This window comes from Chionomys nivalis, chromosome 3, assembly GCF_950005125.1.
Source record: "Chionomys nivalis chromosome 3, mChiNiv1.1, whole genome shotgun sequence".
Lineage (NCBI taxonomy): Eukaryota > Metazoa > Chordata > Mammalia > Rodentia > Cricetidae > Chionomys > Chionomys nivalis.
The window spans coordinates 109,124,500-109,152,359 of record NC_080088.1 but is presented as its reverse complement, the minus strand read 5'-3'; the positions used below and the strand labels follow the sequence as shown (position 1 = coordinate 109,152,359).

Sequence of the window (27,860 nt, the reverse complement as noted above, 5' to 3'; positions counted from 1 at the left end):
GTGGACTCAAGTCAGCATTTAACACCACCAGGGTGGGATGGTGGTGCCTTCTGCAGGCTGGGGGACCTTGCAGTCCTCACCCTGCCCTGACCGGGTGGGTGGCCGGGGCGGGAGCAAGAGGAGGGCGGGGAGGGGGCGGCGCCTGGGAAAGGAGGCTCAGCTGGCGGCTGGAGGCGGTTGCCTCGGGAGCGGGTCTTAGCTGGAGCCGCAGGCCGTAGCCTCCTTGTCTCCCCTCCGGTCCAGTGGTGGCGGGGACCCGACCTGCTGGGGTCCCGCACTCCGCTCCCGCCAGTCATGGTGGGTCACCTGCATCTGCAGGCCATGGGGGACACACGAGAGCAGAGCCGCGACGGCTTGCTGGACAGTCCCGACTCGGGACTGCCCCCCAGTCCCAGTCCTAGCCCGCCCTTCTACGCCCTGTCGCCGGGCACCCTGGAAGCCCGTGCCACCACCGAACCCCCAGGACCCAATGAGGCGCCAGCGGTAAGACGTGGGGACCCGGCAATGGGAGGGCCATGCAAAAGCCAACATGGTCTCCTCCCTCCTGAGGCGGACTGGAGTTGCACCGGACTCACCAGGACCTGTAGGCTGGGAGTTTCAGGGTGGGTGCTGGTGGGCTAAGTACTGAGTAATGTCCTGGTACCCCCAAAGTCTACCATCTGCAAAGGGGCCTGTTGTGGCCCTCTGTCCGTGGGTCCTGTCTGTGCTGGTGCTGCTGCTGCTGCCACTGCTGCTGCCTCCTGCCCTGTTGACCCATCCCAGGGCTGCTAAATGAAGACATTTTTGAAAACGCAGCTAGCTCTGCCTGAAAGCCTTCAGGGACTTTGTCTCGTGGGTTGTAGAAGTGGAAGTGTTCTCAGAGCTGCAACTCTAGGGGCTGCTGGACCCGCTTTGCCTGGATTGCTCTGGGGATGGGGCAGAGGGAGCAACTTGAAGAAGGACGACTGAACACAGTGGCATGGCCACGTCTGTGGCTTGATGGTCTCCCCTGGGTGTGTTAAGACCTTTCCCGCCAAGGTGTGCGGAGCACAGGAAGCATTTGAAGCTCTTTAAGCAATCAATGCCCAGCCTGCTTCCCCCTCCAGGCACTGACCTAGTCCGGGGCACAGTTTGGGTATCTAAACTTTTATTTAACTCTCCCCAAGTGACTCAAGCATGCAGGGAAGTTGGAAGCTTATCTTGAATTGAATTTGCATCTCTCTTTGGGGGGGGTGGGTGGTCAAGGTCTTTCGGAGCAAATACTAGCGAGCAATGCTGTTCTCAGGAACCTTGGAGACAGGCCAGCAATGCTCCCGCAGCCGTGGGTTACCTGGTGTGGGCTGCATGGCGGGGAAGAAATCCCAGGGCATATTCTGAGGGAGATCAGAAAGAAGGGAGCGGGAAGATGTCGCTCCAATTCTGTGTGACCCAGAAACCTCCTTCTGCACGGAGCTCTGGATGCTTCCCATGCCTTCTGGGCCAGCCATAGGCACTGTGAGAACAGCAAGCCGGGCTCGTTAGCCTGGCTCTGTAGCTGTTACTGTTTGCTTTGCTGGCTAAGTAGGTGCCAGCTATGGAGCTGTAATGCCATGCTCTGTGACTTTGCCTGAGCAGGGAGACCTGGGGCCACTGGAGCCCAGATAATGAAGGACACCTGGTGTGCGGATGTCATTTTCCTCAGGGATGGCTCTCCCCACCAACGTGTTTAATCCTTGCAGTCGGCCAGTGAGTGCTCACATGCCTCTGGTCTCCATTTTCTGGAGGAAGCTGAGGCACAGAAAGTGGTTAGGAAGTTACCCAAAGCTGCCCAGCACAACTTAGTTCCAGTGCGCATGTAAACCCGCCCTGGTTTTCAATGCAAGGCGAATCAATGGCTTTTACGTTTTTAAACAGAAAAACAAAGCATGTAGCTAGCTACAGGGTCGAGGTGCTGCTTTTCATAGCGAGGGGAAGTTGTAGCCGTGGCAACCTTGCCTCAGGTTTGGGCCCCAGTTGTGGCCCCGCCCATCTGTCCATCTACCAGTCACCGCCCACCCGGATGCCCATCTCCTTGAGATCCCCTTTCTTCTGTACTATATGGTTTAATGGCCACCCTGTTCCCCTGCTTGGGCAACTCCTAGGCCCAGGTCTAGGCAGGCTGACAATTGCCAATCAATTGATTGATCTGCTGTGTGGATGAAAGAAGGCTGCCCATGACTTGGGGCCCTAGTTTCAATTATGCAAAGAAGAGGCTATGGGAAGGAGGTCACATCCCAGGCTCCCTCCCAGCCTCAGTGTCATTGTATAGAGCTGTCATTCTAGTGGGGGGTACAGTCACCGCCTTCCGTGTGCGGCACAGTGCCGGGAGAGATGGCAGCCATGTGGGGTGACTACCACAGACAGGCAGGTCGGGAATGGTGCCTCAGAAAACCAGAGCGAATCAGGGAGCGGATTCTAGTCATCCAGGGCTGAGATGGATCTTAGTCTAAGAGGTAGTCTAAGAGGTAGCAAGAGGAGGTCTAGCTCCAGCCCTGTTAGCTGAGGCTGGGATTGGTGCTCTGGTTTTTAAAAATAGGTTTGTGTCTTTTCAGTTCCAAGATCAGAAACCTCAGGCAGGGATGTGACTGAAAAGTTGGGTGCAAGGGATACAGAAGTGTCCTTGTGTGTGTATGTTGGGGGTGCTGCCCTCCCAGGTGGCTCCTGGAGAACAAGAGGCATTGACTGGAATGGGGGCTGCTTGGCTGCTACCTTCACCCCAGAAATGCTCAGCCATCCAGACAGGACTAGATGAAAACAGATTAACCCTAGCTCTGCCATCCAGACAGGACTAGATGAAAACAGATTGACCCTAGCTCTACCATCCAGACAGGACTAGATGAAAACAGATTGACCCTAGCTCAGCCATCCAGACAGGGCTAGATGAAAACAGATTGACCCTAGCTCTGCCATCCAGACAGGACTAGATGAAAACAGATTGACCCTAGCTCAGCCACTCTGGGCTCCAAGCTGGACTTCTGCACCAGGTGATAACATTGGGTGCCCCCACTCCCTGAATTCCATCACAGCTGTGGTGTGTGGGGCAGGTATTCAGAGAGCCAGGTCTCCCTGGCTGAGGACAGACAGGCTCCCAGCACTGACAAGGAGTTTGGGCCACTACCCCCTAACCCCCCCACCCCATCTGGTTTTATTGCCCTCAGAGGACTGCAGGTGGTTTTCGGGATCTGACCCGGGGGCCTCTCTTGATGTTAGGTGTTTGCTTAGACCCCCCCATGTGGAGATCAGGCTCACTGCTGAATGACAGGAGGTGACAAGAGGCAGGGTGGGGAGTTGCTGCCTGGGAGACTCCACCTCCTCAGTCTCTCCTGGTTGATTCCTGAGGAAGTCTAGGTTCAGTAGTGCTGGATAGACTGTGCTTCTGATGTCACTCTGGACTATCCGGAGGGGCGGGCTTCCTCCTCCCAGGTGGGTGCAGATCTGGGCTCTAGTCCAAGTAGAGCGGGAAGGACACGATATGGGTGTCACTCTTAGGGCCTCTGCCCTTTCATTTCTGTGAAGGCTGGTGTGAGGTAAGGGGGCTGGTGCCTGGAGTCAGGAAGGATGGGTGGACAACGGACAGATGAACAGATTGAAGGGAAAACAGGAATGTAGATGGATGGACGGAACCGACAATGGATGGATGGGCAAAGGGGACAGGGCTCAACAGAGCCATGGTCTAGGTGAGGTGTGTGTGCGCGGGCTCTTGTGGAAGGGAGCCAGTATGGGAGGTGAGTGGGCGGAGTCTGTTTGCAGAGGCAGTAGGGAAGGCAGGCAGATCTGCCAGGGCCTCCTTCCACCGGGCTGTCCTTCACCTCTCTCCAGAGCCCAGCCCCCACGGTTGGGGCACCTGCCTGGAAAAGTCTCACCTGGAGTGTGAAGAGCAGACAGGACACACCCTGACAGGTGTAAGGGAACCCACAGCAACCACTCTGGGGAAAGCACCACAGATAGGACTGGCTGGGAAGGTGCACAAACAGGTGGTTTAAACTATGCAGGCCACACTACCAAACAAGGCCTAAGGAGGGCGCTCTCTGACTGGTGAAGGCGGTGGAGTTCATTCCTGGCTTCCAGTGGTAATCCATCAGTCCAGTGACAATCTGTGGCTTCTGCTGGGAACCCTTGGCTAGGGTACTCTGTGGTACTCTAGCTTGAGAAGCCCCCATCTTCACCCAACTCTGTTCTTGTGTCTCTGTTTCTAAGGACACCAGCCATCCAGTTAGTGCTCACCCTATCCTGGAGCGACCTCATGCCTCTAGAGACCCCATGTCAGCTGGAGGTTTCACCCATAGCAGGGGTTTGGAACTCAACTATCCTTGTGGGGACAGTCAGCACCACCAGTTTTCTGGCTTGCGGTGGGGACCCATCGTGGGGACCTCTCCTAATTGCTCTCATGACTGTTTCCCAGGTTGCACTTCGGCTATCTGCAGCCTAAATTAGGCCCTGAGGCTTCAGGGCCTCTTGGGGGTCTCCTGACTTCTCCTAAGCAGGTGGCATTTTCTGCCTAATATGGCAGACTGGAGGGAGAAAAAGTTCCACCGACCACCGGGCATCAACTGCCCTGGTCTCCTGCAGGGAGGACAGGAACTTGGGCTGCTATGGCCTCTTAGCTTCCTTTCCTCCTGGGCCAAGGTTAGAGTCAACCCAAGCCCATCACTGGAGCTCCTGGTCACAAACATATTTGACACACAGCTAATGACCATTAGAGCTTGGGAGGATGAGACAGGAGGATTGCTGGGAGTTCCACGCCTGGTCGACAGTGAGACTTAGTTCAAAACAAACAAGAAGCTGCCAAAGGTGTCTTGCAGAAACACATCTGACCCCTTGCAAAGTATCCACGTGGCACTGTGTGTGTGTGGGGAGGGGAGGGGCACAGCCATGGAGGTCCTGGCTGTCCCTTCAGCAGCAGCTAGTGGGGCATTCCCCTTCCTCACTGATGGGTGTTTATTGGTCTAATGATTTCCATGGGCTATGGTGCTATTTTGGCCCCGTGGCTGTACCCAGGGTCTTGTTCACCTAGGCCAGCACACTGTCACGTGGGGCTGTCTCTGTGTTGTACTTGCTCTCTGCCACAATGCAGTATCACGCTCCCTGTGGCTTTGGGTTTTCCCAGGGCGCCAAGGCTTTCCCATGTTGCTACACCTCCAGTCAGCCATGTTTACCACTGCTGGGCTGGGCAGTCGGTGACCATTATTCTCAGAGCTTCAGCCCTGGTCTCTACCCTACCCCTATCTGCCCAGACGACCAGTAGTTAGCCAGCTACCCTGGGAAAGGGCAGGCTGGGGTCATGGCCAGCAAGTGGGGGGGGGGGCGCACATTGGAGTTGGTAGAAGATGGTATAGGGGAGGATTGACCTCTGCCCTCAGCCTTCCTTCCCCTCTATCCTGTGTCCCAGAGCTGCCAGAGGACGCTGAAACCCAAGGGACTGGCCAGCCTTCAGCCCGAGTGTGGGTTCTACACGAAGTTTCTCAGTTCAGGTCACAGGCACACACTGAAGCCCTGCAAGCTGTAACGGGAGGTCTCAGATTTACCTTGTATGTTTATGTGCGCCATGTACATGTCTGGTGCCCACAGAGACCAGTAGGGGGCACTGTTTGTGAACCACCATGTGGATGCTGGGATCTGGGTCCCCTCCAGAAACAATAGTATGTGCTCTTAACTACTGAGCCAACCTGCAGCGTCTTGGACAATCTCTTTAGAAGAGAACAGGGCCCTGATCCCTGGATGGCCACCTTTCTGGGACTTTCTATGCTCCAGGGAGCCTACTGAGGCAGATACTGTGGTGTGAAGACCCCAGTGCATATAAAACCTCAGGATACCTGCCCACCCTGCATGCCCCAAGGGTGCTAGAGCCTCCCACCTCCAAAGTCACCATGGGGTTGTAACTCAGCTTCTAGGGGGGACATTGTCTTCCATCCAACACAGCTGGGTTTTTCCCATGGGCTCTACAGGCCAGCTAGAAGGCGAGACATTCTCAAAACAACCCTTAGCCAGGGTTTTGACTGCAGAAATCTACAGGGGGTGGCTAGTGGCTGCCACCCAGTTCCCTTCCCTTCCAGCCCTAGAACCCTTGGTAGACCCCTTGGGTATGTTGTGCCCAGCTGCCCTGTCCCCAGTGGACATCTGGGCTCTGTTCTCTCTCTCAGTGCCTGCATTCCCTGGGGGCAGCTGAACTGTTTTTCCAGTGGGGCCCTTTGGAGAGCAGTACCCCCACTCCTCCATTTGAACGGGGAGCAGAGCAACGGGGAGCAGAGCACACACCCCAGCCTCCTCCATTTGAACTGGGGAACAGAGCACACCCCCCAGCCTCCTCCATTTGAACTGGGGAGCAGAGCACACCCCCCCAGCCTCCTCCATTTGAACTGGGCTTTATGTTCGACTGACCGAGTCATGTGGGACGTCTGACTGAAATGGGGCTGTCCAGGCAGCAGTGTTGGGTCCCCTCTTTTTCCATCTGTCTCCAGGTTCTCTCTGTGCACCTGAGGTTGGCCTTTAACTCTTGAACCTCATGACGCCACCTTCTGAGTGCTGGGGTTACAGGTGTGCCACCCATTTATGGGGTTCTGGAGATGGAACACAAGGTCTCACGCAGCCTCTAATGCCTGAGCTAATGCCCCAGTCCACTGGCTGGTTTTTTGTTGTTGGTTTTATTTTTTGATTCCAGGTGAATCAAGCAGGGGCAGTGGTCCCGTGGTAGCAGGCTCACTCGGTGTTTTAGGCTCTGCAGTGCTCAGTACCATGTAGAATGCACCCACCTCTCTGAACTGAATGCTTAGTTCTTCAGCCTTAGCCTGGGTGCGTGTTCTCCCTCCTCAGCAGTCACATGGGACCCCGTGCTGTGCCCAGGGCATGACAGTTCCTCAGCATAACTTACCTTGTATGTGTGGGGGACACAAAGCTACAAACAGCCTCTCTGGTATTATTCCCATAAACACCTCATCTGGAAGTTTGTGACGGGGTCAGTGCTGAGGTCACCCGATACTGAGGTTGCCTGGGGTTCCCTGGGAGCCAGGTGCATCCACCTGACTCAGGAGCTATCTATCCCACCTGGGTGCCGATGCATGGGGAGGATAGTCATGCCCCACCCTCATGGGGTCAGGCAGACAGGGATGTGGGGATGCCTGTCCGTCTGACCCCCTGTTCTCAGTACTGGGGGTAGTGTATAAATCGTGACCCTCCATTTCTCCACATAGGCCACTTCCCTCTTCCAAAGTCCCCCAGCCCAGGAGATGAGGCCCCGTCTGCTGCCTGTATTCTTTGGAGAGAGCATCAAGGTGGACCCCGAACCTGCGCATGAAATCCGGTGAGTGGGTGGGTCCTCCCTGACCTGCCGAGCTGGTGAAGGGGTCCTGCCTGTGAGGGCAGAGCAGCCGGGTGGGTCCTCCCTGACCTGCTGAGCTGGTGAAGGGGTTCTGCCTGTGAGGGCAGAGCAGCCAGTTTGGGACTCAACAACTCCTACCCTCTGGTGCTGCCCCGCCCCCCCAGGCCTTCTTGGGTCACTGCCTGGTCCCTCTGAATGGTGGCCTCACCCACCAGCCAGGGCTGCGGGAACCTTCATAGGCCTTCCAACATAACAAAGTTGGGAGTAGACCACAGGAGGCATCTGCTTTCTTTTCCCATGTGACCTTTCCCATAGTTAGACCCTGCCCCCTAATACTCCAACAACATAGATATCCCTCCACGGTGACAATCCAGGGCCACAAAGTCACTGCCTAAACAGCATCCATCATCCCAATTGTGTCCTTTTTAGTCTCCCTCCAACCCCCAATTTAGGGTCCAGCTGTCTGTGCTGCTTGTCCCAGCTGGGACTTTGACCTTTCACAGTCAAGGTCAAGAAGAGGGTTTTGTGTAAGGCTAGCCCACCGAGGGTGGTAGGCTAACCACCTTCGTTACCTACTGTCCTCCCCAGCTGCAACTCTGAGGTCACCTACGCCTCAGAGAGGTACTTCCGCGACAAGATCTTCTACGCTCCGGTGCCTACAGTCACAGCCTACAGTGAGACCATAGTGGCGGCACCCAACTGCACGTGGCGCAGCTACCGCAGCCAGCTGACCCTGGAGCCTCGCCCACGTGCCCTGCGGTTCGGAAGCACGGCGATCATCTTCCCCAAGCTGGCCCGCAGCTCTTTCCGCACCACGCTGCACTGCAGCCTGGGCCAGCCACGCCACTGGTTCTCCTCCAGCCTGCAGCTGCAATGGTGTGGGGAGGCCGTGCCCAGTTCCCACAGCCCCGATGTACTCTGAGGAGCCCAGGGTTGGTGGCAGAGGAGCGGAGTCTGGGAGAGGTCCCAGAAAGACGGACAGATGGATGGGGGCTCGGCCTGGAACCTGGGCCCTGTGGTCTGGACCAGCGAGCATGAGGCTGCTTCTGGCAGTCTGTCCCCACCACAAGCTGGGCTGGCTGTGCCCGAGCTCCAGCCTGGAGGAGTCTGAATGCATCTTTCATTACCTTTTATAGCTGCCAGGCTGTATGGCTTCGGGAGCAGGGCCAAGCATGTCCTGGAGTGCCCTTGAGGCAGAGACAGCCCTGTGTATCACAGGACACGGGACCCAGCCTCAGTAGTGGCCCGACTCCCAACCTCCTTCTCAAAGAGGAGTGTTTCCAAAACAGGCCATTCAAACGTGCTCATCCCCGCCGAGAACCCTAGGTGCGGAGGGCTGGGCTGGCTTCCCTTGGGCTGAATTGGCAAAGACTGTGGCCTCTGGCTGCCCAGACCACATCCTTCGTTATGCAGGGTACTACCCTCCAGGGCAGTCCCAAGTGTCCTTACAAGACACATTCCCAACTAGCTTTCTGGCGGGTGCCCAGGGAGGCTTCAAGGCTAATGATGGGACATCGCCAACACCTGCCTATGGCTGGCTCTGGTTGAGGTTCTGAGCCCTGCTGTGGACTTGAGAGGAAGTGTGTCAGCTCCTGTCGGCCTTCATTCTCACCCAGGACGGATCCTACCGTGACAGCATGGTTTGAGTACCAGGCTCACCCTTCACCCTTGCATCTATGGTGTTGGGAAAGAGAGCCTTGATTTTGCCAAACAACCTGGGGCTGGTCCATGGCGCCCAGGCTAAAATGATCCCCCATTTTAAGTCCACAGAGGTAAAGATGTCCCTTTGGCCTCAGATGTCCAGTAACTGGAAACCTGCCCGCTGTCCCTGTAGTGGCTCAGTGGAGGGAAGGGACACTCTTCGTGGGGCAAACAGAACTCAAATGACTGATAGATTCCTATCTATATAGCTTATCAGAGGTGCCTTGTGGTTAATGAACGACCTAAGTTGTTGGTGACTTATCTTAATAAAACATACACAGCCAGGATGCCTTCAGTTTCTGAGGTGCCCTGGGGTGGGGGAGGGGAATCCCACTTTTCCTCCCACTAGCACTGCTCTCTGAAGGACCCTGGCTCCCCTGCTCCCGGGGGACAGAGAGGACCCATGGTCTCTGTATGTGCCAGCCTGGCCTCTGGCTAGGCAAGGGCCCTATCAACAATCTACGGTCACAAGTCCTAACTGGCTTTCCACACTGATGGCTCTTATCTGTTTGAGAATACAGGGTTCCCAGGCTTCTAGATGGGGAGAGGTGCCAGGTCTGGATAGATCCTGTTCCAGCCCTTGGGGCTCTCCACCCAAAGGTCATGTTCCCAGTTGCCCTGCCCTAGGGTGCTTTGTGTTAGGTCTTTCACCCGGCCTTACAGTACCAGGAAGGGAAGACCCTGTAGTGGCCCTGCGGTGTCACCTGCCCCCAGGTGCTAAGGCTGGCAATAATTGGAAAGTGCCCTGTGCCTGGAGGCACCTTTTTATTATTTTTGAGATAGGGTTTTACCACGTAGCCCTGGCTGTCCTGAATTTTGGGCTGACCTTGAACTCACAGAGATGCGCCTGCCTCTGCCTCCCAAGTGTTGGGATTAAAGGTGTGCGCCACCACGCCCAGTTTGCAGCTAACTTTTTTACGCTGTAAAATGGGGGGAAATCTGCAGCACCCTTACCTGGAGTCAATTTGAATCCCATTCCCGCCAGCCAGACTCATGTCCTGCCTGGCCTCCTGCAGACACCCCACTTCCTCCATGGGCAGGAATAGAGAATCTTGGTCCTGAGCCCACAATTGTTGGGGATAATTTTTTGTCCTTTTGTCCATTTACCTTGTTATCACAGTCCCCACAAGGAGTAGAGAGAAAGTGCCCAGGAAGGGTATGGGCTGGGAATTCAAGAGGTTCTGATGGAGGTGACAGGTGGGTCCCCAGAGCTCCCTGGAGAATCTGTACCAATTGAGTGAGGCTTATTGGCCATCTTAGCTTCACCTGGCATGGCCTCAGATCCCTGGACCAGCTGCCAAGGATGAAGGACATGTCCTACACAAGCCACGAGTGGCTTTCTCCGCCCTCGCCGGCACCCCGTGCACCCAGCTGACAGAGCGCATTGCCACTGAGCGGAACACGGGTGTTCTACAGAAGGGCAGGCCAGCGGAGAGACACCCCAGCTCTAGCGGCTGCTTCAGGGCTTCACAGCACAACCCGCGCCCTTGTGTCCTGCCGACCTACCTTGTAGAGTGTTCCATGCCAAGCTTGGCCCGGTCCTTTCCCACCACCCTCACCGCTGTTGCCCAAACCAATTTAGAAAACCAGCCATGGCCTTTCTCACACATTCCCGGTCCCCACCCTGGTTTCCAAGTGTCTCTGGCTAGGCCGCACCTCACTTCACTCACATGGGCTGTGTCCACCACAGCTCTGCCAGGAAGTGCCCCTGACTGGCCTGGTCTGTCCACCCTGTGGGCAGAGCTCTCCTTTGGGGAAGGGGTCACGTTATATCTGACGTGATGTAGAAATACGTCTCTCTGTATTATGAGAGCCAGAGAACATGAGGGTTCCTAGAGCAGGGTGTGCCCCAGCTGGACTTCATAGTGTGTCTGAAATATCTTCCTGGGATGAGAAGTCACATGAGCCTCCATTTTAAAGACAGAGTGAGGACAAGCTACTCGCAGGAGACAAAGAGAGACTCGGAAGGCATACAGAAGCCACAAGCTCTGCCTCCACATTGTCTGGGCCTCTCAGAAACAGATAAGGAAGAGACTCGGTTTCATGTCTGAGAGGCAGAGATGGGGCTGGGCTCAGACCAGTTAGCTCTATTTGGTGGCCGCCAAGGTGGCAGCTTACTGGTCTGACAAAGCAACCTGTCTAGCCTAGTGGAGCTGGTTATGTCCAGGGTGAGGCCCTACAGCGCCACCTGCTTGCTTGGCTTTTGTATTGCAGCATGGACACAGGCTGAGCCCTACCAAGGCCCTTGTGTTTTGGCCCGCATAGTACAGGCCTGCATGTGACTCCCAGGTTTCAGCTCATGTCTGTTCCTGTAGTTCACAGATGAACTCAGGGCAACTTGGAACCCCTGGAGGATGCAAATGCCTCTCCCCACCCCAGCTCAGACATCCCAGGTAGCTGGCACCAGGTGCTTGGGGTGCACTGGGGAGGTGGTGCTGGGGTCAGCAATACCCACCTCCCGTTGTCCACTTCCTCTTTCCACTCCCTTGAGCCTTCCCAGCTACACCTCTGCCCAGGGCAGGTGTGGCAGGTATGGCTGCTTTGGATTCCCAGGCTGCCCCCTGCTATGAAATCTCTTTCCTCCAGGCAGACCCACTCACCCGCCAGTGAGTTTCCTTCTGGACTGTCTGTCACAGCATCCTTAGCTGCCTGGGTCCGGAGCTGAGGATTGGGAAAGGGCTGACTCCTTAGTATAAGGCAGACACCCTGGCAGGTGTGTAGAGCAAGGCAGGGCTGAGCTCACGGCTCTGCCCGATGTGTAAACTCTCTTTGAGTGGATGGCCTCTGGTGACTCCAGCCAGCACCATCCGCAGGCTATGGTATGAGAGGCGCCCAAACCTGCCATCTACATGGGTAGGCCAAGGGAGTTCAACCCAGTCAGTGTTGGGAAGTTGAAAGCTAAGAAGGCCTCCTCCCTTGAGTTAATTAGGCACTGGGTGTCAGAGGCCTAACATTCTATCCCTTCCCTCGGGAAGTCCCTCAAACCAGTTCTGGAGACAGGTGAAGTGGACAGGTGGAGGTCAGCTGGACCGGTTGGTATCGCACACAGGGCTCTGCTGTGCAGAGGGCATGTGTGGGTGTGAGGGGCACCAGGCTGCAGGCTCAAGGCTAAGGCAAAACACACATCTCCGTGTGAAGTCTGGAAGCCCTCTTGGCTCTGCTGTGGGAGGGAACTATTAATGGTTGGTTTTCATGTCACTGTGTCACAAATCCTCACCTGAAAAACTGTCTTGATGGTTTGGATGTGGCGAAGCCGACCCTGACGGCGGGTGGTACCTTCAGGCAGCAGTCAGATAAGGAGCCTTGTCAGGAGAAAAGTCATCTCACCCTTTGCTCCCCACGTGGCCTTGCCCTCCCTGGCTGACCTGAGAACTGGAGTTTCTAAGCTTGCATCATGCAATAGGGACCAGCAGACTCCAGAAACCTTCCGGGCTCCCAAATGCCAGGTACTATGGATGCACGCCACCTTGTGGACTCGGTGACTAAGGGGTGTCACCCCTGCCCCAAGTGAGAGGCAAGCTGTTAGGGGACATTCCAAATGTTGAGGCATTCAGGATCTGGCTCTTGTTACGATTTTAAAGCTAACTTTAGGAGCCAGAGAGATGGTTCAGTGGTCAAGGCACGGGCTGCTCTTCTAGAGGACCTGGGTTCCGCTCCCAGCACCCATACCGGTGGCTCACAGCACCCGTAACTCCAGTCTGATCTCTGCTGGTACCAGGTAAGCACGTGGTGCACAGATGTATATATGGATCAAACATCAATGCACATAGAAAAATAATACAAATATTTTTAAAAAGCTTATTCTTAATAAATTCTGGTATCTATCTATATCAGAATTTATATACATACACATATACATATAGAAAGATAGAAAAGAAAGGAAGGAGGGATAGAAAGGGAGAGGGACAGGGTGAGAGAGTGTGTGTGCACAGTGGATCTCAACCAGTGGTCATGACCCCTTTGGGGGTTGACAATCACAGGGGTCACATACCAGATATCCTGCATATCAGATCTTTACATTACGATTCATAGTAGCAAAATTAAAATTACAGTTATGAAGTAGCCACGAAAATAATTTTATAGGTGGGGTCACCACAACATGAGGAACTGTATTAAAGGGCCGCAGCATTAGGAAGGTTGAGAGCCACTGGTCTAGAGGACCCTGACTAAAACAGACCACCAAGGTGGCAGCATGGCTCTTTTGAGCCTTTTTATGCCAAACCCAAAGGTGTAGGATCGGTCATTTTGGTTAAGCCAAAAAAATACCACCAACACAACGGGCCAGAAAAATAAAATAGTTCACCACAGGTGTGACAGACACACACCTTTGTCCCAGGTGTAACTGCTGGACATTTACACTCACAAGCAAGAACACCAGAAACCTCGTCATGGACAAGGACCCCATGCCGACTGTAAGATAGTAATCTTCTCCATGTAAATGATGTATGTACGCTGTCACTGAGTGAGAACACCTGCCACCTTCACAAGCATCCACCCTAGGCTCCCACTGCAGGTGTGAATGTCTGACACTCACCACAGGTGTGAACACCCCACAACCTCATCACAGACTCGCAGTGCAAACACCGCATACTGTCAACACAAGTGTAAACACTCCATGCCCTTACTCCAAGCACAAATGCCCCACAGTCACCGTGGTGTGAACACCTAGCAGCTTCTGCACAGGTATGAACACCCCTGTACAACAACCATGGGTGTGAATACCCAATGGGCTCCCCATAGGTGTGAATACCTGCTCTACGATCCAAGTACCTGGTGGCTTCCCCATAGCCGCGAACACTGGATGCCCTCTGGTGGCACTCCACCTGGGGTGCTATGGTCCTTCTGCGCCCACTGTCCCGTGAGAAGTAGAGTGGAAGCTTCGTAACTTGAGTATAATTTGCTTTTTAATTGGAACAACATGTGTAAATGACAGAATGCCGCCGTGCACAGATGGCGGCCACAGAATATGCATCAAGTCCATTCTGCCCAAGGAAGGGAGGAAGGAGGGTGCAGGGCTGTGTGCCGGCGCCCCTGCCCCCCAGTCCTGCGTATAGTGGGGTCACCGCCTTGGCCGGCACACGCCTCTGGAACGGTAAGCAGAGGCCAAAGCGCAGCAGCAGTAACACGAGAGTCTCCTTCCTTATGTGAAACGTCTGAATTAACTCATTGAAGGTATCAAAAATATACCCTGTAAGCCAACACCATTTACACCTGCCTTCCCTCCATCGCTACAGCGACGGCCGGAACGGTCCAGTTCCTACAAACATCCATGCCCCAGGCCACGCGTGGACCCTTGTGCACCCACCTGTTTGATGGGTTCCCAGTCTTGTGGGCTGGGTGGCCTTTGGGGACTGCGATGACAGCACTGGGGCAGGATAAGCTGGGAACGTCTGTCCAGAGCGCAAGCGAGCGGGCTGGGGGCAGAGGGAGGGGCAGGGCCACGAGCTCAGCTTAGACTTTGGTTCCAAATGCGTTAAGGGGCGAGGCAGTGGCGTGGAGGTGCCTGGTCATCTTGCGTTGGGTCCCCGCTGCCCCAGATGCATGCGTGCAACTGACACATGATCGCTGTACCCCCGCCGGGCCCTCTGTTCTCCGCTCCTGTGCACTCTCCTCTCAAGCACCAGGTAAACATCCCCTGAGTAAGGTCACTGCGCAGGGCCAGCCCAGGGCGGGAGTCTTAGTTAAGGCTTTAGACAGGCAGGATGCCAGCTCTGGATGGACAGATGGGTGGACGGACAGATGGACGCGCAGGCAGACTCAGGGGCTCCTTCCTCAGTGGGGAGTCGACAGCTGCCTGCTCCATGCTGGGCTGCTTCTGCCTCCTGCAGGGACCTGGCACTGCTCCCCTCCGACTTAGAGTCACTCGCTGTCCGAGAGTGTCTCATACTGTGAACATAGCAGCGGCTTGGGCTCCTCGTCCCAGGCGTGGTGGGGACCAGCCAGGGGTCCACTGCCTGTGGCCAGGCCGGGTGGGGGCGGGGAGGCCATGACACCTGCCTGGAGCCGCATAATCAAAGGGTTGTAGGGGAAAGGCGTGGACCCTGTGGGAAAGATGAGAGCACTGGAGAGGGCTCTGTGAGCAGCGTAAGCACCCCGGGAACCTGCTGCCATACCAGGAGCCAGAGCTTGGGTCTCTTGGGCTGGCACCATGCAACCCTCTCCCTTTGCCTCTTCACTGCACAGCCCTGCCGCCTTTGGCTTAGACCATGTAACCTTTCCATTTCTCCCTCTGGTCTGCCTTCCACGGCCTTCTGCTTTCCTGCCAAAACCCTACAGTGCTTGATAGGCATAAAAGGATGCAAGGCTCCTCTGCAGAACTGGTCTGGCCGGCTGTGCGGATCCTCTGATCTGCTGCTTCCTACACCCTTCCTTGCCAGGGGGGCCAGGGACCACCTCTCCTGGGTGGCCGGCTTACCCCTTGTCTACATCCCTACCCTGCAGACACGCACCTGCAGATGAGGGCCGGTCCTCCCACACCCGGTTGGTGAGGGGTGTTCGGCGATTGCAGTCCCCTTCTGAGTGTACCGAGGAGACAGAAGGTGGCCGGTCTCCGGACCCCAGGCCTGGGGCTGGGGACTTGGCTTTTCGGCTGCTGGGTCTGCCAGAAACCTTGGCTTTCCCGCCACCACCTGCAGGGGACAAAGTCCGGAGGGGATGAGTTAGATGGTGCTGATGGCAAGATACCCACACCAACACTGAGGAGGGGCAGTGGGTGGGGGACTTTTGCCTTGGGGAACCACCTGCCTCCTAGGGCTCTTAGACAGGAAGCTAGTATGAGAAGCTCTGAGCCAGGAGACTAAGAGTTCACCAGATGGCCAGCCCCTGGCATGGGGTATAGAGGAGCATTTTGAGGAAGGTTGGTGATTACCCTTCTAGGTGCCCCTCCAGGACTGTACCCCCTCAGTGAGAAGCATCAGATCTTGGCTGAATGACATACACTGCCCAAGATGGCCCTGGGCTACGCTAGACCTGAAGGCCTCTACTGAGAGGTCCAGACCTCAAGGCTGACCTGACTCCCAAAGCGGACAGCCGAGCACCTCTTTGGTTGTGTGCCCTTGCTTGGGGACGGCAAATGCTAACAGGCATTGGCCAAATGGGAACTGACCGTGTGCTGTCTGACCTTGAGGGGTCACGTGCACACTAGACTCCTCCCAACACATGGTGGGCCTGGTCACTGCCATCCCTGACCACGCAGCAGCGGAGGAGGGGGTGGGACGTGGGTAGCAGTGTGAGCTCGGGAGAAGCAGCAGTGCTGGGGCCGAGGGGGCACCCTCCACAACATGGGTGTCAGACCAGTTCTGAGTAGCAAACTAGATGTCAAACACGCACAAAAATAAGGCTCCCAAGCTCGAGGAGGGAGGTGAGAGGATTAACGACACCGGGGTGGGGAGGGACACAGCCGGGCGGGCGGGGGCAGGCCTGCAGACCTGGCGAGGTGAGTGCGTGGTCACTCCGTCCGTCAGCAGTGGTTATGGGCATAGCGGCAGCGGGCAGGCTGGCACTGGCATTCAGAGGGTTAAAAGCATTGGCGCCGAGCGGCGGGGGCTCTTCCCACTGATCATATTTACCCATGAGTGCCTTTCTAATAATGGCCTCTAGCCCCATGTTGGTGCTGGCATGTTCTTGCACCGCCTGGCTTCTACAGGTCATAAGGCCTGGGAGAGAGACAGACAGACAGACACACGGGGGCCGGGGCCAGGGAGCCAGAGGGCGCGAGAGAGAAAGGGGAGGGGAGAGAGACACAGTGAGTGAGACACAACTGCAGTGCTGTCCATCCCGCCCGCCCGCCACTCTGCTGGGCATTGAAACTGCTCCTGAGGGGCCCTGCAGCTCATGGCTGCTCCAGGGAGGGGGTCTGGGGCAGCTAGAGGATCCCCAACCCCATTCCTACTCTGTCCTCAGGAAATCAGAAGTCTTTTCTGTACCCCAATGCCAGCTGAGGCTGTTTATTTAATTTTGACTACAGTGGGTGGCCTAAGAGGAGGCTGTCAAGTCAGAGCTAGGTGCTAGGGACAAGGGAAGTGGGGTAGAGATCCAGCCATGGTGTTCTGGAGGGTGGATTCCAGCAAGGACATGGGGAGGAAAGGTGACCAGAGGACCCCCTGCTCTCCCCCCTTTCCTCAAGGGGGTTCGGGACCTCAGTTTGCCTGATCCCCCAAGCTGGGCTTGCCTCCCCTGCCCCATCTCTCCCCATAGGAGCCAGAGGAGAAAGGTATAGAGCTGGGCACGAGGGATGGGGTCACAGCCATGCAGTTATGTGCGTGCGAGGACAGGGCAGCGCTAGACAGGTGTAGGGCCACTCCAGCCCTGGCTGGCCCGGCCTCATAATGCTTGTAGTCTCTGCTGAGCCTCTGCAAACCCTCTCTATCTGGCCCCTCCCTCCCTCTCATGAACTGTGCTCTGGGACGTTTTGCAAATGCCAGGCTGGGCAGATGTCTCTTCAGTGACTCAGGATGCTTCCAGAACCTCTTGAGGGCTGGAGCCTGATAGCAGGCCTGGAACCACAGCTACTTAGGAGGATAAGAAGCTTGAGCTAGCCTAGTCTACAGAGTGAGTTTAGTCCAATCAGTGCTAGCCTGCACAATTTAGAGATAGCTGACTCAGAGTAAAAAGGAGTAAGAGGGCTAGACAGATGGTCACTCAGGGTCAGGACACTTGCTGGGGAAGTACAAGGTCCTTGCTTCTATTCAAATGCCAAAAGAAATCCTTAAAACCCAGACAAACAGAAAGAGAACAATGGACTAACCAACAACCACCAAACCAACCTCACCTCAAACTAAACAAACCAAACCAAAACCCCCAAATCGCCACCAACAACAATAAAACCATGAACAACAACAACAAAACCTTATCTGCAGGATTCCCAATTTAGGCCACAGGCCATTCTGTGGAGTCCTGTGAACCTCCAGACAGCCTGAGCCTAGTGAAAAACCTCAGGGCCCAATATGCTAGCAAGTCCCTGGTTTGTAAACTAGCCAGGCTCCTGAGGATGGGAGGGGCAGTCATTTTCACAGCCCCACTCCAGGGTGACTGTTGGTGGCCCAGGCTCTGTCTCCTTCACTTGCATTTCAGGCAAGCTTGGGGCCAGGGCCACTCACAGCAACAGGTATCTTCCCTCAGGGTCAAGTTACCAAAAACAAAACAAAACAAAAACAAAAGTGACCTTCCCAACAGGGGTAAACATTAAAAAAACACAACCCCAAATAAACAAGCCCCACCTACTCCTCCATGGACAGAAGAAGGCGGAGGGGGACAGGGGAGCCTCCTGATGGGGCATCGCTCCTGGGCCTTATCCCCAGGGTGTTGAGCTCATAGCTCAATGGCACTGGGCACAAGCATGACTTTCCCCATTTATCTCTGGCAGGGTATTAGTGTTACCGGCCAGGTCTGGAGACATGTCTTGGAGAACTAACATTTAATGGGAATTTATGAGTGTGTGTGTGTGTGTACGTGAGACAACTAAATTAGACTTTAGTGCAAATCACCATATTACACTATGAATTTCTCTATGTACATATACCTGGGTGTCTAGCATCTATATCAACATTTAGAACACTCTAGAAACATTCATTTCCAACCACATTATTGCCTTGATTGAAGTTTCCTTCTGCCTGGGGCTCAGCAAAGTCACCAGTATGTTTCTGGGCATGTGACATTCCCTGCCAGAACCCCTCCTCCCTTCCGCTTTGCAGCTCCTGTGGTCCTCTGCAAATGTCCCCAAGGATGTGTCTGACCACCTTGTTTGCAGGGCTCAAGGCTCCACACCCCTTGTTCCTCTGGCATGGAGTTTATGTCCCCACAGACGACCCTGGGCCTCACTCAGTCCCCTTCAGGTGTCACCAAACCCATTTGGTCCCACCCAGTTTTTTTCACAGGAACAATACAATTATAGCCATGGAGACCCTGGCCAGGAGACTGGAGCTCCTTCAACCCCCAAGACAATCTAAGTCCCAAGCACCATACAGAAAGCCTGCAATTTCTGCCACAAACTGAGTTTGACACCAATCTCCGTTATGCATCCTCATTTGATTTCAAGGCTGAAGGTCCCCGATGGGATCCCCAAATGGAGACTTTAGTATGAGGGATGCCTGTGTACATTCTAAGCCCAGCCCACCTGGCTCACATCTGGTGACATTCCCCAGCTCCAGCAAATGTGCAGGTGTTTCCAGGTGATGTGTACCTGACCACTTGAGGAACCCTGACCTTAAACCCAGAAACTCCTCATGTGGGGAAGACTCTAGGCAGCAGAGGCTGGCTGGCCTGCTGTGTCACTCTGGGTCCACTGACCCGGAAAGTGGGGCCAAACTTGACCCCGAATCAGCAGTTGGGGAAGAGAGCTTGCTATACAGACACGCGGGAGGGTTACCTGCTCCTGTGATGGCGGGCATGTTGAAGATTTCCGTCCCAGGCTGGCCAATGTCTAGAGCAGGGTGACAAGGTGGGCAAGGTCTGAGTTCACCGGTTCTGGGAGATCTGCACCCTACCTGTCGCCTGTGCAGTCTGAGCTGAGCATCTGGGCATAACTAGGGACCTAGTAAGCTCCAGGCTGATTCTGCCAGTTGGCTACCAACCTAGGCCTGTGCTACCAACACGGGCTTCTATAGTCAAGCTCCGGAAGGGGAGAGCCTTGCCCATCTGTCCAAGCCACCCAGGAAGGGAACTACTGCGGGGAGGGGACGGTGCAAAGCCCTCACTTGTGTTTCCAGTGCGTTTTCCTAAGCATCTGGTCCATGTGACTCTGAGCTAAGGATAAAGGTCCTTGCTCACCCACGTCAGTCCTGTGGCATGATCCTGGAGCAATGTGCTGTGTTCCCTGGCACTCGGGTATTTGCACAGGCTTCACTGAGCGCCTACAGCGTGCAGGGTATTATTGTTGCACTACATACCGAGCCAGTTAGTACTGGGAATGTAGGCTCCTCTGGGGTGGGGCTTAGAGTATTAGCTTCCTCCCAGTGCCAGTCCCAGCCCTGGCTTCCCCTTACTGTATTCTGGCTCGTTCCGGTTGTGGGTGTTGAGTTTCTTGTTGATCTCCTGTTTCTTAGACTTCACCATGGCAGAGTTGCTCTCAGTCAGCTTACTGAAGAAGGCTGGCGGCTGGGTGGTGTTGCCTGGAGACTTGGAGCCCATTCTGAGGGAGCATGAGATGCCCGGGGTCAACAGGCTGGCCACTGCCCTTGCAAGCCTTTAGCAAGAGGGAGCTCAGCTCGCCACTCGAGTCACAGTGAGGTGCTCTAAGACCAACCATTTCCCCATTCCAGGCCTGCTGGGGTCCATACTTAGCCTTGGTTTGGGGTAGCTTGTGAGCGTCCAAGGTGTTCTATGAGTTGCCCCAAGAACCTCTTGCAGCCAGTTTTGACACAAGAAGCCCCAAGGACACATGCTCCCTGAGGCTGGAAGCCTGTCCACTGTGCCCCCATCCACCCCTACCCTGTCTGGCCCAGCTTAGTTTACTCTTAAATCCTCAGCATGAATGAGGCTGAGATCCTAGATGGGTCAGGGTGCTGCCACCGAGTCCCATGACGGTTGTTCAGCCTGCTGAGCTGTGAAGGGGCTAACAGCCGCCACAGTAGAGGGCTGAGGCCCTGGTGTACACAGAACTGAAACTGCCGCCTCCGGGCAGGGTTTGTGCCCTGGGTACCTGGGCTCGCCCGGCTCCCCGTCCCGATACAGCAGTGGGTATGCAGTACTCCGAGGGTGTCCTGGCTCAGTCAAGCCCTCTGGTGGGGACACGGGTTCAATGCCATCCTCGCTGCTGCCCAGAACTGATGTTTTGCTGGGTTCTGGGGACCTAATGGAGACAGCGTCAGCGGAGGGAAGAGCTCTTCCCGGCAAAGGGGACACCCCACTGCTCACAGCAGGGCTCCACTATAAGGCAGGGCCCTGCCTGTTTCCCTGTGAATGGCCAGAGGGTGGCAGCTGAGGTATGGAGTCCCCTGGGCTGCTGAGACTGGTCCGTGGGAGGAGCTTTTGATTTTTGTTTATTTTTGAGTCGGGGACTTGCTGTGCAGTCCAGGCTGGCCTGACTCAGCATCCCCAGAGCCCCATCACCTGTGCTTAGCGGTGTGTGCCACAATGCCAGGCTGCCCAGGATGTTCTGACCCTGAGATACCCATGCCAGGACCTCACTGTTCCCCTGAGATCCCATGGCCTATACCCGGGCCTCTCGGAGGCCTCGCTCCGGTCCTAAGCCAAAGGCCCACCTATTCCCATGCCCGGAGCATCAATCCAGCCAAGGTAAGAGTGTATGTGTGTACACGGTATGGGATGGCAACTCGCTTCTCTATGCCTCAGTTTCCCCATCTGCTCAATGCTGAGTGGTATGTCTGATCCCGGGCTGAGTTGGTATATATAGGGTACACAGCTGGCACCCTACTTTGTGCTGGTTCTGGGACCTTAGTGAGCTTTTACTACCCTGAACATCAGTTTCCCATCAACCCAACACCCCGTTGAGCTCAGCCCCACCCCACTGTCCCTCAGTCGGCATCTGACGGAGATGTGAGTATATCCTCACCTCTTGCCCCCTTCACTGTGCGGGGATCCCCGGGCTGGGGTGCCATGTTCAGGGGGTGGGAGGTAGAGGTCGCTAGGTGGGCGGCGGAGATCCAGGACAGGGCAGCTGGCTCCAGGGAAAGAGTAGAGAGGGGCGGGCAGGGGGCCACTGAGCTGCTGCGGGTGGTGACGCGTGTAGTCCTGTGTGATGACCTCCTGCGGAGAGGGGGCAGTTCAGGGGCCATCCTGGGAGGGTAGGGCAGAACCGGCTTTGTCTCCTGGATAAGTGTCCCCGTGTGGACCTTATGGTGATGGCCCCCAAAGGACTGGGTGTGCTGGCCATTGCCTGGTTAGCCCCTGTCTGACTCTGGGATGTCACCCTCATACCCACTTGCTCTCCCAGCAGCAGGGACAGAGACGGGCACTTACACTGATGTGCTGAGCCAGGGTGACCACCCTCTGGTGACCTTTGATGCCTGGGGCAGTCTGGAGGAGTGGGCTGGATGAGGGTTGGCTCTCGGGCAGTGGCCGCAGATGTGGGAGGTGGGCAGTGTCCCCACTGAGCTTCATGGGGCCTGAGAACACAAGAGAGGGCAGTCAGGGGCTGGGGACAGCTTGGGGTCGCACCTCAGTTTTCCCACCTGATGCTCTCCCGGGTGTCACCTGGCTGCTTGTGTCGCAGCTCCCCCTCCAAGTGGCTCTTCTCTAGCTCCTCCAGCGGTTTGGAGAGCCCCTTGTCATGGGTCAAGCTGGGAGAGCTCACAGGGCTAATGGGTTCCACCCCATCGGGGCTGTAGCCAGCTCCACCGTGGTAACCTGTAACAAGCAGGCTGGAGTCAGAATGCGGCATGGGCCTAGGCTGAGGTGCTGGCTCTCTCCCAGCCACTCCCCAGACTGGCTGGGCCTTAGGATGGAAGGACATGATATCAGCCTAGGGGTGGCCAGAGAGGCACAGACACACCCAAAGGACTGTGGGAGTCGGGCTTGGGCAGTGGGGCTAGGGTGAGGAAAACAGACTGGTGGTGGTGAAGAAATGGGAGGGAAGGTGCGTGTGTGCAGGGGTGGGGTGGGGGCTCAGACTGGACTATCACTGGGTCCCCTGCCTCCTCTGACCCAGCACACAGAACCTTCACTCTCTCTGGGCTGGATGCTGGCGTGGGAAGGAGAGGTGGACACCCAGCCTTCCTGGACAGCCTTCGCCCTCTTCTCTCCCACCTTATTCCCTGCCGTAACTTCCTCCATGAACAGGGGCAGCAGTCAGCTGTAGCCCCCACATCCCCACTCCCCTAAACGAGGTGCAGGTGGTGGCAGGAGATGGGAGGCGAGTCGGAGTCCAGACCACAGATCCATTTATTAAAGGAAAAAAGGTGAAAAAAATCCAAAAAGAAAAAAGAAAAAGGAAAAAAAAAAAAAAAACAAAAACAAAAACTCATGATGGAAGGATGTGCAGATGATGAGAGCCCGTGCGGGCTGGAGTCACCACAGCGCGTGAACTGACGAGGACGAGCTCAAAACAAAATACCAAAACCAACCGAAAAAGGGGGGGAAAATCAAAAGCAAAGATCTGAAAATATCTTTAGGCCACAGATGGGGTGGGCAGGCGGCGGGCCGGAAGTCTTACCGTCGCCTGGGGAGTCGTTGGCCAGCGAACCTCCTTCTCGCGGCCCCCTTTCGTGAGCAATTTGACGCGTGATTATTGCGTCTATGAACGTGGCCGCTGTCAGGGTGGTCTTACCCAGAGAACGGAGTTCCAATTCCTGGATGGAAAAGGGTTTACTTTGAGTCTTTTCTCGGTGCAGATCTGAGGCCGAGGCAGGCGCCGGCGGGTCCGGACTGGCATGGTGGGGTGCAAGGCTCTTTGCTGGGGTGCGGGCGATGGCTGTGTGGCTGGAGCTGGGGGGTGCTAGGGATCGGGGCTCAGAGCTCTTGTTGGGTGAGGAGGAAGGCTCCCGGGCTGGGGGCTTGGCGAGGAAGGCATGACCAGTGTCCACACGGGGCCGCTCAGGCCGGGTAACCCGAGAAGTTTCCTTGGGTAACAGGACGGGCTCCATGAGGGTAGGGTAGACCCCTTCAAGGGTGCCACTGAGTGGGCAGTGGGTAGCAGGTGGGAATGTGGCAGCTGGGCGGACAGGTGAAGAGGTGGAAGTGGACCTGGAAGGGAGAGAAAGAAAGGTTCAGAGAGTGCTGGCCACCCCCTCGGAGCCCCTGCCGATGACTAATAGATGCTCGCATTCCCTGACACTCCCAAATAAGCCTGCCCTCCTGACTGACCTATGCTGGCCCATTCAGTCCCTCACGCCCAAAGCTTTTCACTGAGTTCCTACCAGGCACCAAGCACCAGCCCAACCCTGAGAATTCAGCACCAATTAAGGCAAGGGTGCCAGAGCTTCTGAGAAGACAGCAACCCACGCAGGAAAAGACAGACTATTCTTTCCCAAGGATGGCCACTGCCGCACGGCCAGATGTGACGGAGGTGAGCAGAGGGCAGAAGCCCAAGCAGGAGGCGCTCCTAGAAGCTGGCACAGATGCAGAGCTCTCAGCAGCAAAGCACACGAGCCAGGGGACATGGACTGGCATCCCGGGCAGCACCCGTTTGGATACAGCTGTGGGCGGTACCAGCACTGCAGCTCCACTAAGCCCCCTGTTCCTTTTTCTTCAAATTGGTCCTCCTGAGCCTGATATACTAGGTTCCACCAACTGACTCATGCTCACAGCCCATTACCCACCACCTGTCAGCCCATCCGTCTGTCCGTCCGTCCGTCCACTCACCCACCGTACACACGTGCCTACCCTCCCAACCACCTCTGCATCCATCTGCTCACCTCTCCATCACATCTATCCACCCATTCACCCATCTCCCACCCACCTTTTCATACTTATCAATTCATCCATCCGTCTACTACCCACCCACCTGCTCACACATGCACCTCCAGTTGCCCATCATCCACCCGCCCACATGCCCGCCCACTCATCTGCTCATTCATCTATGTTTGCCTACCTGTCCATCACTCTGCTCTCATCCACCCATCCATCCACCTACCCATCCATTCATCCACCTGACCCATCCGTCTGCCTGCATTCCCACATATTCATCCATCTACCCATTTGCCCACTCATCAGCTTGCCATCCACCCACCCATCCATCCATCCATCCATCCCTACCCCCGCCACGCAGTCAGCCATCATTCTTGCTCTGTCTACCCAAAGCATGCTCTATCCACCATCCTCTGCCCAGCTACCTGTACATCTCATCTACCCACTGCATACCCTTCTCTGAGCCATCCTCCACCTGCCTCAACGCCACCCATCTACTCACTCTCTCATAACATTCTCGCCAATACATTCCTCCACCCGCCTACCAATCCTGCCGTCTGCTCGACTCTCTACCCATCTGCCCATCCACACAATCCCCTCCCACTCAGCGCATCCATCTATGTGCCCTCCCCCCAGGCTTGTTTCCCCCCGGTGCCAACCTGGCCCACCTCAGGACCGTGGGCGTGCTGGGTTCCACGGAGGTGACCACGCCCTTCATGCTCGTGTTGTGCAGCACACTGGGCCTCTGCTGCAAGGCGTCCTGGGTCCGGGGGGAGATGGGCGAGTGCTGGTGGGTGTGGGAGGCGGGGCGGCTGCTGCCCCCAGCCCCGCTGCTCTGCTCCGTACCTGGTGACAGGCCGCCGAGTCAGGGGGCAGGCCCAGGTGGCCCATGAGGACCTGGGGGTGGGGCGGGGTCTGGGGTACCCTACCGGGTCTCCAGATGGGTGCATGCTCCACTGTCGTGGTAGACGTGAGGATAGACTTGTCTCGTTCTCGCTCACGGTCCCGTTCCCGTTCCCGCTCTGACGAGGATGTGGCAGTTGGTTTGGCCAAGTGAGTGGGGCCTCCTGGAAACCCCAAGGTCAGAGTCTGAGCTAGAGCCCAATGGGCTAGCATTTACCCGCAGAGCAAAGGAATGAGGCACGTACCCACCCACCCACTTGGTAGGCGCACCTGGGGACAGCGGTGAGCTGCTATGGCGGCTGCTGAAGGGTGGGGGCGCCGTGGGGAGGTAGGCAAGGCGGTCGATGGCGGTGGCAGGGGTGCCTGGCGTTGGTGGCACCAGCACGGGCAGGTGTGGCACTTGGGACAGGTCGATAATACCTGTGGGGGGGGTGTCAGTTGTAGGAGCCTGGCCGCCTTGGCACGTAGTACCTCTCAACCAACGTTTCCTGAGCCAAAGCACTGCCTCCCCCTTGCAGACAGCTCCCTGCATTCAGGCCTCACCCCCACAGCCCCCAGAGTGGCTTCAGGATCCACAAGGTCATCTTTGAACAGACCTAACAAAGGGACCCAGGCTGTTTGAAGACTCTAGGAATTAGTGCTCCAAACAGCCTCAGACTCTCTTTTCTCTTTCTTTTCTATGATTTGTATTGAGAGCATATCACGTAGCCCAGGCTAGCCTCAAACTCTTGATCCTCCTGCTTCTAACCTCCTGAGTTCTTAGAGTAGAGGTGGGCAATACCACACTCCCAGCCTATGTTCTCATCTCTTGAATGCCGAAAGATGACGCACACCGGCTCAGAACACGTCAAGGCCCATGGGCATGACAGCAAAAGATGCCGCTACTCACACTGTCGCTAGATGTGAACTGATGCGAGAGGCACCGCCCCCTTTCCCCCAAGTCCACCCAGCCAACCGGTGCACTCGGTGGCACCCACGTGGCCCGTTCTGCTCACCTTGCGTAGTGCAGGATACACTGAGACACTAGTATCTTTTGCACATCACAGCACAGGAAGGCACAGGACAAGGCCACTTACCTCGTGGGCCAGCGGCATAATTGAGGGCCAGCGAGGACTCTCGTGGTGACAGACCCCTCAGCATATCAGCGCGCTGGGCCATGGCAGAGGCAGCATTATGGTGCATTTGCTGCGAGGTGATGTAGTCATTGATGATGGTCTGGCGGTTCTCCAGGGCGGCGGTGTCAGGGTAGCCACGGATGAGGTAAGGTGGGTACAGGTGTGGGTAGGCGGGGCTGGGGGCCAGGTGCCGGGGCAGGTAGTAGGCTGCGGCTGCTGGGGAGAGAGGGAGGGTCAGGTGGCCCGTGCCCGACTGTGTTCCCACATGCGGCGCAAACGTGCACACAGGGTTTAAGATACGCTCCCTGATTGTGTGGGGTGTCTGCTGTCAAGGCTGTGAGAACCACTCCCAATATAAATATCAAAATACAGGTCTTGACACCCTAACAACAGAGCCATGAAAATGGCTGCGCATCATGGCACACACTGGAGCCCTCATTTAAGACACCTGCAAAGCACAGGTAAGTCCTGCAGGAAAAGAAGCCCACTGAAAAATGGGAGACCCAGCCTGCCCCCTAGAACCTGCTGGTGATCTCAGAGCTAAGCCTACCCCCACTCTCCAGACCCTGAATGTCCCACCCGGGGAATTATGATCCCCACACCTGCAGGCCCAGGGTACCCACCTGCATCCAAATGGATCCCTCGGGGTATGGAGGCGGGGTCAAAGGCCAGCGGGATGTGGCTGCGGTACAGGTCCACACCACTTACGCCGCGGAGCAAGTGTTCATAGGGGGAGATGGGGTGGGGGTGGTGCTCGGGCACAGTGCTGTGTGGGGACTTGGCGATCTCCCGGGGTGTCGATGTCAGCTTCCGGTCCTGGGATGCCTTGCTGGACAGAAGGCTGCCTGTGGGGACAGGTCACCTGGTCTCAGCCTTAGAGCCACTGGGCTATGCTGTCAGCAGTCCCAGCGTCTCTGGCCTCTGTGTGACTTATGAAAACATCGATTCTCCCCATCACTGCTCATTCATTCATGCCATCAGCCTGAATTCTCCATGGGCTGGCAGTGCCTATGACGAGAAGAGGGATCACCCCGAGAACCAACCCCGAGGAGCCACTGTCACAAGTAAGAGATGGATGACAAGGAAGGGAGCACTGGCTGGAGGTGGCACAGCCTCCCCAGGCCCTGACATCTGAACAGGGTGATGAGGGCTACCTGTGTGGAAGGAGCTGAGAATGGCAGGGGAACTCAAGGAGGGGGATGGGCTGAAAGAATCAGAAGTAGAGTAAAAGAGGGGACCCCACATATGGCGGTTAGACCACGGCTACGTTACTGGAACGATGTACACTAAAGAGTGGGAGCGTTTCATTTAAACTATTACTATTGTAAATGTTGTGTGTGTGTGCACATGAGTGTAAGTACACACAGGCCATGATATGTGTGTATGTGGGGGGAGGAAGGAGGGATGGGGGGAGGAGGGAGGGATGGGGGGGTCAGAAGACAGCTTCAAATGTCCCCATTTTCTGTCATGGTTGAGATGGGGACTGTCATGCAGGGGCCGTGGCCTCCAGGAGATTCTCCTGTCTT

The 27,860-nt window shown here is 56.1% G+C and overlaps 2 protein-coding genes across 11 annotated transcripts in view; one reads left to right on the top strand and one right to left on the bottom strand.

Annotated features, from left to right (window-relative positions):
• Positions 1 to 206: 206 nt before the first annotated feature.
• Positions 207 to 9,287, top strand: Rflna (refilin A). The gene is made up of 3 exons (XM_057765402.1): positions 207 to 483; positions 7,185 to 7,294; positions 7,901 to 9,287. The coding sequence occupies exons 1-3, from the start codon at positions 295 to 297 to the stop codon at positions 8,232 to 8,234; spliced, it is 633 nt and encodes a 210-aa protein (XP_057621385.1). The 5' UTR covers positions 207 to 294; the 3' UTR covers positions 8,235 to 9,287.
• A 4,612-nt stretch (positions 9,288 to 13,899) lies between these two features.
• Ncor2 (nuclear receptor corepressor 2) overlaps positions 13,900 to 27,860 on the bottom strand; it is a 157,721-nt gene continuing 143,760 nt past the window's right edge. For 3 of the 10 annotated variants that reach the window (XM_057765913.1, XM_057765910.1, XM_057765911.1), the window contains exons 35-49: positions 26,958 to 27,179; positions 26,296 to 26,550; positions 25,490 to 25,639; positions 25,246 to 25,383; positions 24,976 to 25,162; positions 23,124 to 23,653; positions 22,166 to 22,318; positions 21,932 to 22,077; positions 21,525 to 21,718; positions 20,652 to 20,801; positions 19,996 to 20,141; positions 19,380 to 19,433; positions 16,441 to 16,668; positions 15,463 to 15,642; positions 13,900 to 15,054 (exon numbers count right to left, since the gene is read on the bottom strand). In XM_057765913.1, coding sequence (XP_057621896.1) covers positions 14,873 to 15,054; positions 15,463 to 15,642; positions 16,441 to 16,668; positions 19,380 to 19,433; positions 19,996 to 20,141; positions 20,652 to 20,801; positions 21,525 to 21,718; positions 21,932 to 22,077; positions 22,166 to 22,318; positions 23,124 to 23,653; positions 24,976 to 25,162; positions 25,246 to 25,383; positions 25,490 to 25,639; positions 26,296 to 26,550; positions 26,958 to 27,179 — 2,915 coding nt within the window. In that variant the 3' untranslated portion in view covers positions 13,900 to 14,872. The remainder of the gene's footprint in view (positions 15,055 to 15,462; positions 15,643 to 16,440; positions 16,669 to 19,379; positions 19,434 to 19,995; positions 20,142 to 20,651; positions 20,802 to 21,524; positions 21,719 to 21,931; positions 22,078 to 22,165; positions 22,319 to 23,123; positions 23,654 to 24,975; positions 25,163 to 25,245; positions 25,384 to 25,489; positions 25,640 to 26,295; positions 26,551 to 26,957; positions 27,180 to 27,860) is intronic. The other 7 variants (XM_057765916.1, XM_057765918.1, XM_057765915.1 and 4 more) reach the window with 4 other exon arrangements.

Bases quoted from the DNA above. Each gene is read 5' to 3' on its own strand.
- Rflna (XM_057765402.1), top strand. From the start codon at position 295: ATGGTGGGTCACCTGCATCTGCAGGCCATGGGGGACACACGAGAGCAG. The intron at 484-7,184 runs GTAAGACGTGGG...TTCTCCACATAG, and splicing joins GACCCAATGAGGCGCCAGCG to GCCACTTCCCTCTTCCAAAG. The intron at 7,295-7,900 runs GTGAGTGGGTGG...TGTCCTCCCCAG, and splicing joins GAACCTGCGCATGAAATCCG to CTGCAACTCTGAGGTCACCT.